Genomic DNA, 16,399 nt, shown 5'->3' with positions numbered 1-16,399 from the left:
TACTTCCTATTCTTTAATTGAGTGAACCTGTCTTTAAAATCCTTCTCATTTGTGGCACCTGACTTTAACATTAAAGTAAAGTAAAAAAGTCTTGTAAAGATGGCTTATCTTTTATATATTTCTAGACCATCAGCTATCTACACCTCAACAACTTGAAGATCTCTACACACTGTATTTCAGTGAGCTGGAGGACCGGAGTATTGATCAATTTTTGATGCTCTATAATATCACCTCTAGTGCACTACAGGTGATGTATTTGCTTTTTATTTTTTATTTTTGCTTTCTTCTTAGTAATCTCACTATATAACAAATACATTTGTATTAATAATTGCTTTACACACAAGATGATCAGCTTTGATTATTATACAGTGAATCTTTTTTAAAGCTTTTATACTGTATGTGAAAGTATACACATTTATATGTGGAATTTCTTCATCCATCCATGTAAAAACTAGCATTAAAGCAACTAATGAACAATTTATTTTGCATATGTGGCTAACTAGAACAAGATCATAAAAGAAAAATTATATGCAAACACATTGGACTTAATGTAGTTGTTACTTCTATGCGATGTTTTTTTATGCAGCCCAATGAAATTAAGTGAAATACAGAAGAGTTCTAAAGTATTACAAAAGAACCATACAGTATATTTTTTGCAGGACAGTATCTGATCATTTTATACTTCAGAAAATATACATAAAAGTATTTTAGATTAAACATATTAGAATTGTTTATGGGTAACTGCTTATGTTTTTTTTTTCAATATATGTTTTCTAGGATGGATCCATATTAAATGTAGCAAAACAGTTAAAGCTGGAGGATTTGATTCCTGAATTAGATAAAGATGACCTCAGCCCAAGACCAGATGTGCAAGAGGACAGGAAGTATCATTCACGTAATAAGTACATCCTTCCTTCAATAGTCTCAGAATATGAGAGGTAATTATTTAAGTGTGATGTTCCATTTAACAGGTCTTCTTTACTCATAAGAAAGACTTTCCCTGCAGGAAAGCAGAAGGCAGTCTATTTGATTAATGCACTGTTGACTGATCAATTTTCCCTATAGGGAAAATAAATGCATCCCATATAACTTAAAATATTTTCTGTCCAATTTTGAATTTGGATTTCTTTTTTCCAAGCATGATTGTTCTATGGTAATCATTAATGTGATATGCTCTAAGTTAATTAATGAAATATTTATCTTAATATTAATATACCCTCTAAACTGTTGTGTAGAGCAGCGCAAATTTATCTGTTAGAGGAATTAATATTTTGGTTTTGTTTTAACGACAGCAATAAGGTGTTAAAATCCACTATAAAATCACACCAGATCAAAGGCCAACCTTCATCAAATCAGGTATACATGTCTTTTTATATCTGGCTTTTGTTTACTAAAATGTTTTAGCCAGTTTGGAAATTTTTCAACATTGAAATAACAGTGTCTTATCTTTAATTGCATTGGAACTCCAAAGATTTTAGTCAAATTGAAATAAGGTATATATGAGAGTATAGTTTCACCTGTCCACAGTACACAACGTGATCAGAAACTTGGTCTCCTGAAAAGGAATTTACTCATCACAGTTGGACAAAATGCATTGTCCTGACTTCATACTTAGAAGTCCAAAATACCAAATTAGTCTAATGGGAAACTGGGAAACCCAGCCAAGTCATTCAAGGGCATATAACAAATACAAATTTCATAGTCAGCTAGCACAAGCTCTTGAGTCAGAGTCAGCAACATTATTAAAATCACTACTGAGGTCCCTGATATCAAAGAGATTTGAGAAATCTCTTACAGTTGAGGTAGAGCCCATGTTGCACAAATATAATAGATAAAACGATGCACAGATAACATAAGTTGACCACGTGATTGTGGGGGTCAGTGCCATACAGTTTAGAGTTGGAGAGCATATTGGGGTTTATCAGTCTATAAGACCTGTGTAGATGTCTTTGAAGTACTCATTGATTGTTGTTTAGGTGAATGTTATAGTTCTTAACACTGAGGGTAAAATGCACAAGCTTTGGTCTCAATTCTAAAAGTTAATGCTCAGTCTCGGACTGTGATCCTCAAGGGTGGGTTTCCTGGTCTTTGCAGGTGAGGCAAAAGCCATCAAGAACTTAGTATGTTTTTGGAGGAAGTCCAAATGGTGGTCCAGATCTATAACGTTCTCTAGGAATATAAAATAGTTCCAGTTTTAAGTTGTGAAATTATATAAAAATAGTATGCTATGCTAGTCTCACCAATAAGACCTAAGGGCCTGGGGTAAGACTAGCATGGCACTGTGTTAATACTCTTCAGAGGGGGCAATAAGAAAACAATGAAGCTGTCTCGCAATGAAACAAAAATTAGCAGACTCTGCAATCCCCATTTCAAGAGTAGGGGCAGACCCCTTTGGATGACGTGGCTGGGTGCCCACTGGACCAACTTGGTACAAGATCTCAGGATGATGCCAAGGCAATTTCACATTGTAAATGACTGCAGAGTTGTTCTACAGTAGCTTAATGGACAAAAAATATATGGTATGTAGAAATAGATATGCATTTGTTTATACACTTAGAAAATAAGAATTGAGAGGCTAGTTGAAGCAACTTCATGAAATTTGAAATTCTGAAAAAGTTTTAATTTTGTATTGTAAACATAAATGTTCTATTGTAAATTGTTTGTTATCACCACCCAATAAAAACAGAGGCTTACCAAAAGTAAGGACAACGATCAGTCAGCATTTGAAGAGATCAACCCTGAAACCATGACAGAGATTGTTTCAGGCACGAAGAGCATTTCTGTCATTGCAGCCAAGCGCCGATCACGAATCCATGCTACTGACTCAGCAAATGGATTGTCTCATGCAAAAGAGAAAAGCCTCATATCAGTGTATTCTTTAGAGGAACTGGATAAAGATATATCGGAAAGATCATTGTCAGAGCCTCATGAGACTCTAGCCGCTGCCATAAAGCCAGCTGTCAGTATTGAGAATCTAACAATGGGCAAGACAAAAGGTCTTGATGGCCGAAAGAGTTTTCCAGGGACCCAGGGCAGCTCACACCTGAAGTCAAAAAAAGAATCGGGGAAGACTGAAAAAAGGGATGATTCCATTGAAAGACGAGCACTGAAGAAACGTTCCATGTCATTTGAAGTCAACACAAAACGGGTATGCTATATGGAAATGAAACATAATATAAAACATAAATAAAAAGTTTTAGTTCCATGCTTGAAATAAAAAAAGCCACCATCTTCAGCTGTGTGCATGAAAAGGAACTGCTGTTTTCTTTTTACTTTTTAGTATGGAATTCAACTGTGCTTCTCTGACCTCTTTAGACATTGGCACCACATTGGTGGTATAGTGGTGAGCATAGCTGCCTTCCAAGCAGTTGACCCGGGTTTGTTTCCCGGCCAACGCATCACCAAACGTTTGGGCTGTGCGGTGGCTCTGTGGCTAGGGATCTGCGCCTGTGGCTGGAAGGTTGCTGGTTCATATCCTGCGGCCAGCAGAGGAATCCTGCTCTGTTGGGCCCTTAACCCAAACTGCTCCAGGAGTGCTGTATCAATGGCTGACCCTGTGCTCTGACCCCAAGGTTCTCTCCCTGTCTGTGTGTGTCATGGAGAGCAGGTTGGGGTATGCAAAAAAAAAAATTCCTAATAAAAGAAATTATATATGGCCAATAAAGTGATCTTACTTTATTGTGTTCAGTGAGCAACCATGGGTTTGTTAAAATCGCCTGCAAGAACCTTATTTAAGAGTACTGCAGCAGGATTGGAGTCACACAGGACCCAAACTAATTGTTGCAGACATGGGACAAATTTGTTGTTCTCTGTGCAGGAGCGAGTACTTAGATATTAAGGAGTGGACAGTAATATACACACAATAATAAGTTTGAAAGCTAACTTATTATTGTGTGTGTATTATTGTCCACTCCTTAATCAATCAATGTTGATTAAATATAGAGAACATGCTTTTAATTTGGAAAGGAACTTCCTCGTTATACCTCACATACTGTACTCCTTTTCAGTGTAAAGTGTAAGACAGCAGTGATGGTAGAATGCCAGTTTTCAATGCAGAAGGCACAGTCAGTCAGCAACATTCTTTTAATCATTTAACTTGAAGTAAGCTAATTGAATGGTTTACATTTGTTTTTTTTATTTTGTTTTGAGTTTACAAGCTTTTATAATGAATTACCATGAATGGACTGTTTAAACTGTGAAGGTTTAAATGTGCGTTAACATATTAAAATATTACATATTTAATACCTTACCTTATTAGATAAAACAGCATTCTGACCAGTTATTTAAAGAGGTTTAAATTCAGGTTGAATGATTAAATTCATTCACTTATTGCTGTTTTGTCTTTCTGAATTACATAAATGTATCTGCTGTCAACTTACTAAGGTGTATGTCTGTTTTTTCTTATGTAAAAACTTAATATTTCCTAATTATTATCATATTCTAGTATTTATATACAATTTATTGTATAATAAACATTATTTTAATAAGATGGGATGTGTGTTAATGTGACTTTTAACCAGATGGTAATGGTTATTAATATATATTGTTTTTTCTCTTTTTAATCTTAAAGAAATCAAAGACCAACACATCCAGGAATCCAGTTTTAGAAAGTATTTCAGACAACAGGCTTGTTCGACTTTCCCAAAATGCAACCCATTTTTTGCAATCAAAGAACATTGGTCACCCTCCCAGCCTAACAGCAACTAAGATCAAATACCCTATCTCTCATTATGCAGGTAATACTGTATGTCAACATTAACATGAAACTAAACTTTCTCCACTTGAACATAAATGATATAATTGTTGTAGATGGGCACAGGTGGGAATTACAATGTAAGGGTAAGTTATGTCCTTAGTTATTTATAGGACCAAGTTAAAGGTTTATTCCATGCTGAAAAGAGAAGAAAGGAAACACAGCGTTTCGGCTGTGGAGCCTTCTTCGGGTGTGAGGGGATTATTTAATAGGCACTTGTTCTGATTTTGCTGAACTGTTTTAATTGAATAATTGAAATGAAAATAATTAGACTTATTGTTAATTTCAAACCTCATTAAACATTTTAAGAGCTGAATACATTTTAAAATATATCTAATGAATGACATTACAAAAAAGTAATTAGCTAATTAGGCAAGAGTTAGAATGAAAACCAGAAAATAAACAGGGTCCAATGGAGACACATGAGAAGACCTGATCTGTGGTTTTGTTCAGGTGAGAGCCAGCTACAGAAACTGGAGATGCGAGGTACCCCACCCAGCACTATCCACCAAAAGAATGTAGAAGGAAGAAGAGGGCAAACTGTACACAAGAGAGTCAGAGGTCTGTATGTCATTAACTAGCTTTCTATCTTAGGAAAAAAATACCAAAAAATAATTGTACTTTGGTTGTAATATTAAGAAATATTTTAATATTGGCTAGATATGTTGTGGGTGACATGGTGTAGCAGTTGTCAGTAGTGCTGGGGCCCTATATTCAATTTGGGAGCTCTGGTGCTGTCTGAGTGAATTTTGTATGTTTCCCCGTGTTTGTGAGGGTCTCCTCTGGGGTGCTCCAGTTTCCTCCCACAGTCCAAAGACATACTGGCAAGGAAATTGGCTTCTGAGAAAATTGATCCTGTTGAGAATATGTCTGTGTGTGCCCTGCAGAGTGTACTTTTTGTAGTTGGCATCTTTAGACACATTTCAGTGTTTCTACAGTACATTAAATTAAAAATATATCATATTAATCCTACATTTTATTTAATTTCATTAAGGACCTGCAGAAATGTTAAGCACAAATCGGCCCCTGCAACCTGGGAATTCCAAAAGGATAGTCAATGCCAACATGAGACACAACGAAACAACTGAAAAAAAGCAACAGAAGTGAAAATGGTAATGAAAAGGGATCACACTAAATTTGAGGAACTGCTGTAGATTCTTCAAAAGAGGGAAAAATTAATCTCTGAAGATTGTCTTCAGAAAGAACACAAAGTGCAGTTGTTTCTGCACTAATACTCCTGAAATTAATCAGAGAAAGGTTTCTTCTGTTTCCTTTTAACCTTTCACTAAATTAAATATGTTTTGCACATCCTAAAACATCCTTCACCAATTTAAAGAGCATAATCCTAATTGAATAAATTCACCTGTTCAGAATAATTTCATTCAGTTGTTGCTATTATTCTTGCTTCATACTGTATAATTTGCTCAGAGAATATTTTTGTTTTTAATTGCCAATTATTTGTTCATTTTCTGTAACATCTGTTTTTAAGAAAAGGTCATTTTGGAATGCATTTCTTTGCTAGTAATAATGGAATTGATTAAGAATAGATTATAGATCTGATTTTGATGATGAACATACTATATATCATGGATTTCATTTTTTTTTAATTCATCTTACTGGCTAAGTCAAAGTATGCTTTGTTTTGCAATTTAGCAATACATTGAATTTGGTTCCAATAGTGTTTTAGTTGCAATGTGAATGTTCCTTTGTTGTGTTGTCTGTATTAATATAAGAAACTTATTTTTGGAGTACTGTAATATGCATTCTTATATGCAAGTTTTTGTATAGTAGAGATTTAACTATATTTTATACGTAAAGTAAAACATTGTGTCAGAAAAGCATATAATATTAAAGGTTTCATTTTGATATGTTTCTAAAAAACAAATAGCACTTTGGAAGATTTGCCAATGAAATTATAGTATCATACCAAAAGGAGTTTTTAAACTATTTACAAATATGTAGAATATGTATTGTATATAATACACACCAAATAATAATGGTGGGAATCTTAAATACTGCATGGGTATCTTTTTAATTTAGTTAATAAAATTACATAGGTCATACAGTAAGAGTTGTACTAGAATACAATTCCTCTAGGTTTTGAGAACAGTTATAAACCAAAGAATGTAATGGTTGTAACATTCATTACTGAGATAGATTTCTTTTAACATTATTTTCTTTTGAGTTATATTGTTTATTATTTTAGCTGAAATAAAATCACTGTTTTCTTGTATAAGAACTGCTTGAACACCCAAGTATTTTAAAACTGATGTCAGACAAAAGGCCATTGTTCATTACATGTGTAGGTTTTGGGATGATGTAAAGACAAAACAATGCATCTATTTATAAGTTGCACTTAAAAAAAATTTCCAGAAGAATTACTACAGATACATCTTCTTGAAATGCACTGAGCATCAAAACTACTTATATAGTACAACTACAGTTGCACTACAGTAAGCTGTAACTAGAGTAGTTATAACCACAACAAATTCACAACAAACACAAATAAGCCAATGTAAGACAAGCAGAATGAGGATCTGTTCAGTAAGGCAGGACTATTATACAATATACAGTAAATAAGGATAAGCCCACAGTAATGGCAGCAATTAAAGCATTGTTTTCTTGATAAGTGGAGGATATCAGTTCCTTTTTGCATTTGATTTTGCACCAGGATTAACATTCAATGGGTTAGATCATCTTATCGCCTGTCCCTAATCAACTTTCTTACTAAAAAGGTGATTTTATTCAACAAAGGCAATAGAGTCAATTATGAAATTATCAGTACAAAATAACACTAAAAGCCGGAACCAAAATCCAATGTCTGTATATGCTTTATTAATTATTAATAAGTATCAGTTTTATATCCAACTAACAACTAAGTTTCATGTCCTGACTTTTACTTTTTTATCCATGTTTAACAAGGCCCTCCTGTGTTGTTTTATGGCAATAAAACTTATTACTGAATAACTGCTTCCTTACACTATATTATCTCTCTGGAAACAACAGAAAATATATGTTCAACAGATGAGGATTTTGTTAAGTGTTTCACAACTGAATGGCAATAGAAAGAAACATCTCAGAATTTATTAAAATTTGGTTTTATCTATGATCCCCTGTGTCGTTAGCCATGAAGGGCTTATTTTGTCAGATTTCAGGAGCTGAGCCAAGGCTTGGTCAATACTGAGGTGGAAGACCTGAAGAAAAAACAGGTATGTTGAAAAACGGATATCACTTTGGGATGACGATTTATACTAGTTTTTGGCTGATCCGAGGCCGTTTCTTTAAAATGTCAGGGTATAGACTTCAACAAGGATTCCCACACAACTCTGTTTAAAGAGGTTACCCTATTCTGAGCTAAAACAATAATTTCTCTGTAGTTCTTGCGTGTCATTTGGTTCAATTTCACCGCTGAACAAAAAGTGAAGTACGGAGCCGCACGTGACAAACACGGTTTTAAAAGAGGCTCCTGACGCCTGCCGGACATTTACATTTCTAACTTCGTTCTGGCCTCGTTCCTTTGATCATCTTTTGCGGACAAACACAATGCGCAGTGGGCACAATTGTTTCAACTGTAGCTAAATTTGTGTGATAGGAAGACTAGACCTCTTAAGCACAGAGATACATTGAAAATGCCGCTATACGTCCCATCTAGTATTCATTTTCATATTTATGCTCTTGCCACACTTCCTCTCCAGTAAAAAGCAAGTAAGGCGAAATCTCGCGAGCTTCCAGTCCCTCGATTCGTCTAGGTCTGTGTGGCAGCCAGGCGGCAAGCAGAGCTGCTCACAGATACAGATACAGATTTGGGTGGGGAGGCGTAGAGTTACAGCTGCGGACCAGGGCGAGAGGTGAGGAGATGTTGCAAGGTCCAGGAGATCGCACGAACCAGGGTAGATCATCTATAAGAAATATGCAGTGCGTATTAACTTAAATAAATTACGCCTGTTCGTATACAAAAGTCGTGTCGAAAAATGTGTCATTTCTTGAATGTTTTTGGAGAGGTTTGGGAAAAAAGTGAATATGAAATCGTTAGGGGTACCAGATGAAATAGTCGGGGTTAGATAGATGTAGAAGTAGATGTAAGATAATTTTGGACGGCGGAGAAATTCCTTGTGCTAAATGTAATGATGTTGGCAGACGAGGAAGGATATGCAAGTCAGCTGGCTGAGGAACAGCCGCAGAAAAAGGAACTGGGTTGTAGCGAAGCCTCGGTGAAAGGACTGTATTGTACACGGTAGACTCGAACCATGAATTAACTTTACTCACGACACCTTATCTGAACAAAATTAAATATATCTACTGTGGACGTTTTGGATGATGAATGAAATGACCTAGATGAAACAGCAAGCCAGGACGTTTATTACTGAAATGGAAAGTGAGTTTGCAGAACTGAAAGGAGCAATTAACTGAATGTGATTTTAGATAGAATCGTACATAGCGCGGATGTACATTTTTTACTGTAACACATTTCCTTCTACTACTAAATCATAGAATGTTCAAATGTTAAACCATCTGTTTCGTATCATCAACATCTCATAGAATAATGGGATGTTGGTATAATATAGAATCAAATTCAAAGCGGATTTTTTCTTCCCTTTCGGTACACTTAAACACTCTTCATCCATAATTTGACATGTTCGTAGCCTGTATTTCCCTGAATATGAGTCTTGCAGCCGAACATGAACTAGAAAGAAAAACAACTTTATTGATGTTCAAAAATGCCTAAGAAATCACGCACTAAAACCCCAGTAGCTGCTTTTCTAGTTAGCACTGGGTGATGTTGTTACAAGTTAAAAATAACGAATAGTATATATCTTTATTTCCTAAAACTGATTTTGAGACAGTGGGTTTGACGTCATCGTAAGATTAGCTTTCAGATCTTGCAAAGAAAAGTTTACCACGATGTCAAATTTCTTGGCCGTTCTGAATGATTTTGGGATGCTTACTCAAATATTAATTCCACGTTCCTGAAAATAGCTGCGTAGTGCAGCTTCCAAGTGTTTTATAACTGTAAAACATGTCTGATGATATATGTGTTTGACTTACATTCTAAATCTATTTAGCATAAAGACATGCATTTTTATTAGTGATCATTTGGTTTTTAAAACGTTTTCTATATTGTGTGTGTCACTGATGAAATGGCAGTGAGAGGGTTGAGTCATCTTAGAACATTTTTCACATGAAGTCTTTGGGGTTCTTTTTCACAGTTAACAGATTGTACTATTGAATTTGTCATTGTGATTTGTGGAATCATTAGTGCTTCAGAATTTTGAAAAGCGGCTTTAGAAAAGTTAAGGCTTAGCTTTGTTGGATTTACGTTTTTTTTACTTCTCAGGGGTGAACAGATATACTGTATTTAAAGTCAAATAAAGTTGTCAGTTGTGGTAGTGTTTTAAATGTAAGGTGTTTTAAATGTAAATTTACCTAATTAAGTGCTAACTGTCTATGTATACAAATGTAAAAAAAACAGGTTGGGCTTACACTATGAGAAAAAAAAACTGCAGTGAATTATAATTGTTTATGACTTACGCGCCTATGAGGATTCAAGGTTTGGACACCTTGAATTCTACTCTCTGAAATGGTAATTTATTTCACATAAAATAGAAAGTTAAATTTAACACACTGCACAGAAACCAATGAAAAATGTTTAAGGAGACTCCTCCGCACCTTGCTTTTCATCTTGGATGTAAAAAAAAATTATGTTGTATCTAACTGTGGACTTGTCTGCATTGTGAGAACTGCTTTGCTCTTCTGATTGATCTTACAGGAGACCCACTAGAATTTCTTGTGATTTCTTTTTCCACGGTGGGCAAAGTTTAGAGAATGTGTGTGAGCTCCTGTACTGGTGTCTTGGAGGTGGTTAAAATGACACTTCACTACTACCAGCTCTTCAGCATCAGAGTGTTTTCAGTAGGAAGGAGGGGCGCAGGTTTCCTTGCACCTGGATGTGAGTTTAGATGTTTAACTTGAAGTCAGTCACCACAGTTTGTTCTATACAGAAAATTTCAAAACATGTAATTCTTGAAAGTACCCGGAGGGTGTTTTTATTTTTTCCCCTTGACATTTTCACTTCAGAAAGTAAAATGTTTAAAAGACTAGAATTGGAATTTACCATAAAATATTGTGAATAACATGGCCGAAGTAGAATACAAAGGCCTAACGGAATGCAAATACTGTGGATGAAAGTATAATGGAACTTGCAGTGTGTATTGTTTGCAACAGTGATGGTATAAATACAATATGCAGCCATTCAAAATGCACAGTACAACCCCGTACCGCCAAAAATTACCCACAGTTCACTGCGTTGTACCGCGGCATGTGATTTGGCTGGCCAAAATGACTGACGGGGGCACTCGTGGTGCATTGGTTGTAAGTGAAACGATTTAATCATTTAATCTCTTTACTGTGCATGTTTAATCCTCTTAGTTTTGAATATTCATATGGAATTTTTCAACTAAAGGTAAATTTTAGTAGGTGAGCATAAAAAGAAGAGCATAACACGTCTGAAGGTCATAAACGATATTAATTTAGGAACATAAACATATTATGTAAACTGTATATGGCGGGTATTGGTAGTTTTGGTACTGCATTTTTTTACTGTGTTAATGAGCGTAAGTATTCGCAGAAAAGGTTCAAACATTATAACTTTTTACAAAGTATATAAACGTAATATAGTCAGAAGGCGCACGTAAAAACGTTTCCAAAATAACCACAGTTTGTAACCGAATGCAAGACTTTAATGTTTAAAATGTTTTGGGAAGAAAGTGTAATACTGGTATTTAAACTACCAATACCAGACATATACAGCTTACATAATATGTTTATGTTCCTAAATTAATCTAGTTTATGAGGAATCTCCAGGAACCCATTTTAGGCATGGTGAATCGGAGATTCTCAAAACGTATTTTGTATGATTGAAAACGAATACGTGATCAGATCAATGAAATGCTGTGGTGTTACAATTTGTCAATGAAAAAATAAAGTATTTTTGTGTCACAACAGATAAACTGGTGCAGACGGTTACAAAGAAAGTGGACCACGGTAAAACTTTGAGCTTACAGCTGTCCAAGGTCATTCATTATTAATACTATTAATAATATCTTCCATAAAGACTTTGATGTAGAAAATATTTCTGCATAATTAAAATATTTATGATGAAGGTGGAAGGTTGTGCACTTTTGTCCAACTGAGCAATCTTGCTTTTATAAAATATGCAGACTTTTTAATGTTTAATTATTAACATGCTGTAATACACAGTTAAACATTATTAAAAGTCTAAAGAGTATACAACTTAAATTCTTAATTGGAAAGAGATTGTCCCTCGGCAGTGACCGGGATTCGAAACCGGGCATTTTCTGGTGACAGCTCAAATGCTGTACATGAGATGTTAAGCTTTATTAGCTCCACCTGGTGTTTTTAGAAGGTCTTACAAGGTGCTTCCGGATTCTATTATCATAATCTAATTAGCATGAAGTATGATGCGCCACGCCTACTGCGTTTTAACACAGCGTACTTCGAGCATTTTGAATGGCTGGATCTGTACATAGCTACACAGGATGTGTATTGTCTATCAGAGGGTATTAGTAATTAAATCTTACCTCTGATTTTTTTAGAAATATATTCCTGTCATAAACACTATATACAATATCATCTGAAGTTTTTCTGGATCTCAGTTTTCTGTGCACCTTATAACCTACACTTTTCTCTTCTCCTTATTTAGCAGTAAACAGGCTTCTCGACAACCTTTTTTTTTGTCATCAACACAATAGTACGCACATCGTTGAAACGGCAGGACCAAATTACATTTTCCACACTTATATGATACTGTCGAATTAATCAAAGTTCTGTTTTATTTTCTTTTATTTTTCCTGTCATGTTATTTGTTAAATACAAAACAGTGGCAGATGATATGGTATTCTAGACTACATGTTCTTTTGTGATCTCCTAGTATGAAGGACTGCTGGGGTTGCAGAGGTCTTTGCCCACATCAACAAAAAAAGGTCGTCACAACTATCTTTGAAGAGATTCTGAAAGTAGATAGCTCCTGAGTTGTGCTCTGGTACCATTCTGTTTACTTGGGCCCGTTACCTCATCAACTGGTCATTCACTCTAGCCATAGGGTTTTGAATGACATTCCAGGGGAACTAGTGGCATTATTCCACAATATCAACCCCCTGCAACATGTAGCAAGCATGCTGTGTGTTTTGTGGATAATGATCCTTTGGTACACAATTTTGGCATGGTATAATAAAAATATCTAAATTGTATTATATAGCTAATTTTTGTTTTTATGCTTTATTTATGTGCATAAGAAGCATAAAAAACAACAGGACTAGGAGCCTTGCATTTTGCAGACCTGCAAACGCAATGATTACATTGCCAGAGAAGGCTACATTATTGACAATAGGCAGACATATCAGACTTATGAAAAAAACTTAAAAAGCTCTCTCCTGTTTAGGTTAGTCATTTGTTAATGTACTACCATATGAAGGTTTCCTAGATATTCTTTCACAACGTTCAGTTTTCAGCTATTGTCTTCCATCTTGTTCCTTAAAAGGTTTTATCATGCCATCTTTCACTACGTCTTTCACTCACACTTGTGTTATTGCTTATACATACAGGGTTGATGTTGATGTTGACATGATGATGACATCTCCTGGGGGGGGAAGATAGAAGCTTGGAGCCAAGATAAGAATGGAAGATACAGCTTTTGCACTGGATAAAATGGGAAAGTCAAGACTTTTTCGAATCTCCTTAATTTTGGGCTCCCTCTTTATGATCCTGCTGATCATAATATATTGGGATGATGTCGGAGCAACACATTTTTATCTTCACACTACCATATCTGGACTTCAGTCTTCACACCATCTTGCTGAAAGTCATTCCATCCCCAAAGAAAAGACTGATTTTGACAAAGAGACCTCCTTTTTATCAGATATTGATGCATTTATTAACCAGTTCTTGGAGGCCACCACCGAGCCCAGCATGCATTCAAGGGAGGACCAAAAAACATCACTTGAAATGTCTGGGAAGATTACAGAGCATGAGGAGGAATATGTTCCTCAGCGTGCATGGAAAGTCCATTTGGCTCCTATTAGTTCCGAAAGAAAACAAAGACAGAACATCAGGAAGCAGCTGCTTCATGATGTGTGCACAAACAACACCCTGGACTTCCCAGGGAAAAACAGAACTTTTGATGATATTCCAAATAAGGAGTTGGATCATTTGATTGTTGACGACCGACATGGAATCATCTACTGCTATGTGCCCAAAGTGGCTTGCAGCAACTGGAAGCGCATCATGATTGTGCTGACTGAGAGCCTTTTAAATGACGGTGTCCCTTACCACAATCCCCTTGACATCCCACTAGAACATGTTCACAATAGCAGCCTCCATTTCACTTTCAACAAGTTCTGGAAGCGCTATGGCAAGTTTTCAAGGCACCTGATGAAAATCAAGCTGAAGAAATACACTAAGTTTCTGTTTGTTAGAGACCCTTTTGTCAGGCTGATCTCTGCTTACAGGAATAAATTTCTTCAAGAGAATGAGGACTTCTACAAGAGATTTGCTGTTGTTATGTTAAAAAAGTATTCCAATTATACAGACCCTCCTGCTTCAGTTGTTAAGGCCTTTGCAGCAGGAATTCGACCCTCCTTTTCTAACTTTATTCAGTATTTATTAGACCCTCAGACAGAACAAGAGATGCCCTTCAATGAGCATTGGAGACAAGTATATAGGCTGTGTCATCCCTGTCAAATAAATTACGACTTTGTGGGGAAGTTGGAAACCTTGGAAGATGATGCAGAGCATTTGCTTCGCATTCTCCGGGTTGATAACATTGTCCAGTTCCCACCAGGATATCGTAACCGAACTGCGAGCAGCTGGGAGGAGGAGTGGTTTGCCAGTATTCCCTATAAATGGAGGAGGGAATTGTACAGACTTTATGAAGCAGACTTTACACTGTTTGGATACTCAAAACCTGAAAAAATATTGCACGAATAAGGGCTTTTATGAAAATGTGTTTTTAGAAAGACTTTTTTTTATAACTTACCAGCTGTATTTCTACTCTCACTTTACACCATTTGTGAAGTCTGAACATTCCTCTCTGGTGTAACTATAAGGTAGCATTAAAGATGGAATAGTTTTATATTCTATAAGGTTCCTGGTACATCCCTGCATGCATAATCGTCAGCTAATTCCCGTAGGTAACTTGAAATTTAAAAAAGTATTTTAAAACAAAAAAGGGACATGGTATTTATAAATTTAATTTGGTAGGGCCAAAAAAGAGATTGAGTGATTGAAGCGGCACAACTGCTTTGTGAAAAATGTGAGACTTACATTTTTATCTAAATTAACAAGATGTAAATCTAAAGCATAGACTGAAATACTTGTGGGTGATGTATTTAGAAAAAATCTACTTTTTCAGTCACCAAGCTAAAGGAAATTAATTAGCATCTAAATTCATGTTATAGCTTCAATGTTTTTTTTCTGGATTAACAAATTCTAGCAGCTCTGAATAATTTAAATACATTGCTGAGCTGCATACAGTATATTATAGATGAGCTGCAGTTGTGCATGTTTATGCAAATTAATGTTAACTAGTAAGAAGAGACGTTCATGAAACTTGAAATAAAAGCATTTGTTTTTTGAGTTGCCAGCATTCTATTGGTGCTTCATTGGGACTCCACTACATTGTATGTTTTGTATTCAGTGAGTTGAGCAATACAGTTGTTCTATTTTTATATTAGGGGAATTGAAATATTTCAGACTGTAAAATATTTTATTAAAATAAGGTATAAAAATTGGGATATTTATGCATTTCAGAGATTTATAACAACGTTTTTGTTGATTTCATAACCCTGACTTTTCCTTGCTTTTCATTTTCAGACACTTTGTTCTCAGATATTTTGTTTTACTTCTTATGATATCTAAGTGCATGTAGCACAGGAAGTATTCCAGTGGAACTCCAGTTGTTTTTATTTCTGTAACTCTTTATTAAGCTTGATTTTAAACAGACCCTTGTAGAATTTAATCTACATCTAATGTTTTAGTCCCCACTATTTATGGATTTAAATGTGAACTAGCATATAAATCTATTCAGGGTAAGATAGGCTGGGTTTTAGTTGAATAATTTAAAGAATCAGAGAATTCTTCTTTACATCATGTACCTGGTTTTATGGAGACTGTAAAGGTTAAGTAAAGACAGGCACATACAGTATCCCTCCTGCTCTTCTATCTCATGAGGCTAAACCCCTTGGAGTCTTGTTTTCTGTGTAACTTAACTGGAATACCATTTTTGAGATATGATAACATTTTTTAAGTGTTTATTATATGCATTAAAGTGTGACTTTAATTCACTTGTGTTTTTTCACTGTGTGGCATATGCCATTTGATATTTTGTCTTTGTGTCTTTAATAAAATTAAAAAATGTATTATTTTAATGTTCTTTTCCTTTATTAAACATTAAAGCATTTTGTTAGAAAAGGACTAGAATTTACATGTATCTGTTTTGCTGGTAAGTATTTGTTAATTAGTTTCTGGGATGTTAATTAGTTTCATGTGTGTTTGAAACTGTTCATCTATATAAAGTCCTCTTGTTGTTTATAAGAAAAGTATAATGAAATAAGAAAGCCTCAGTTCACAAGT

General features: G+C 35.2%; 2 protein-coding genes across 16 annotated transcripts in view; both read left to right on the top strand.

Moving 5' to 3' along the window:
• The window catches only part of LOC102683465 (kinesin-like protein KIF19), a 30,054-nt gene extending 23,062 nt beyond the window's left edge, over positions 1–6,992 (top strand). For 6 of the 8 annotated variants that reach the window (XM_069180952.1, XM_015360294.2, XM_015360293.2 and 3 more), the window contains 7 exons: positions 126–247; positions 778–938; positions 1,293–1,356; positions 2,687–3,148; positions 4,571–4,736; positions 5,207–5,314; positions 5,748–6,992. In XM_069180952.1, coding sequence (XP_069037053.1) covers positions 126–247; positions 778–938; positions 1,293–1,356; positions 2,687–3,148; positions 4,571–4,736; positions 5,207–5,314; positions 5,748–5,860 — 1,196 coding nt within the window. In that variant the 3' untranslated portion in view covers positions 5,861–6,992. The other 2 variants (XM_015360298.2, XM_015360299.2) reach the window with 2 other exon arrangements.
• Positions 6,993–7,915: 923 nt separating this feature from the next.
• chst12a (carbohydrate (chondroitin 4) sulfotransferase 12a) lies at positions 7,916–16,188 on the top strand. 8 transcript variants are annotated; one of them, XM_069180887.1, is made up of 3 exons: positions 8,545–8,643; positions 11,756–11,823; positions 13,375–16,188. In XM_069180887.1, the coding sequence occupies exon 3, from the start codon at positions 13,448–13,450 to the stop codon at positions 14,753–14,755; it is 1,308 nt and encodes a 435-aa protein (XP_069036988.1). In that variant the 5' UTR covers positions 8,545–8,643; positions 11,756–11,823; positions 13,375–13,447; the 3' UTR covers positions 14,756–16,188. The 8 variants fall into 8 exon arrangements, with proteins under 8 accessions (XP_015215566.1, XP_015215562.1, XP_069036988.1 ...); XM_069180888.1 differs by having other exon boundaries at positions 8,567–8,601; XM_015360080.2 differs by lacking the exons at positions 8,545–8,643; positions 11,756–11,823 and adding an exon at positions 7,916–7,962.
• The last annotated feature ends 211 nt before the right edge of the window (positions 16,189–16,399 follow it).

Source organism: Lepisosteus oculatus, chromosome 19 (assembly GCF_040954835.1).
Source record: "Lepisosteus oculatus isolate fLepOcu1 chromosome 19, fLepOcu1.hap2, whole genome shotgun sequence".
In the NCBI taxonomy this organism is placed as follows: Eukaryota; Metazoa; Chordata; class Actinopteri; order Semionotiformes; family Lepisosteidae; genus Lepisosteus; species Lepisosteus oculatus.
This window is presented reverse-complemented; position numbering and strand designations above follow the sequence as displayed.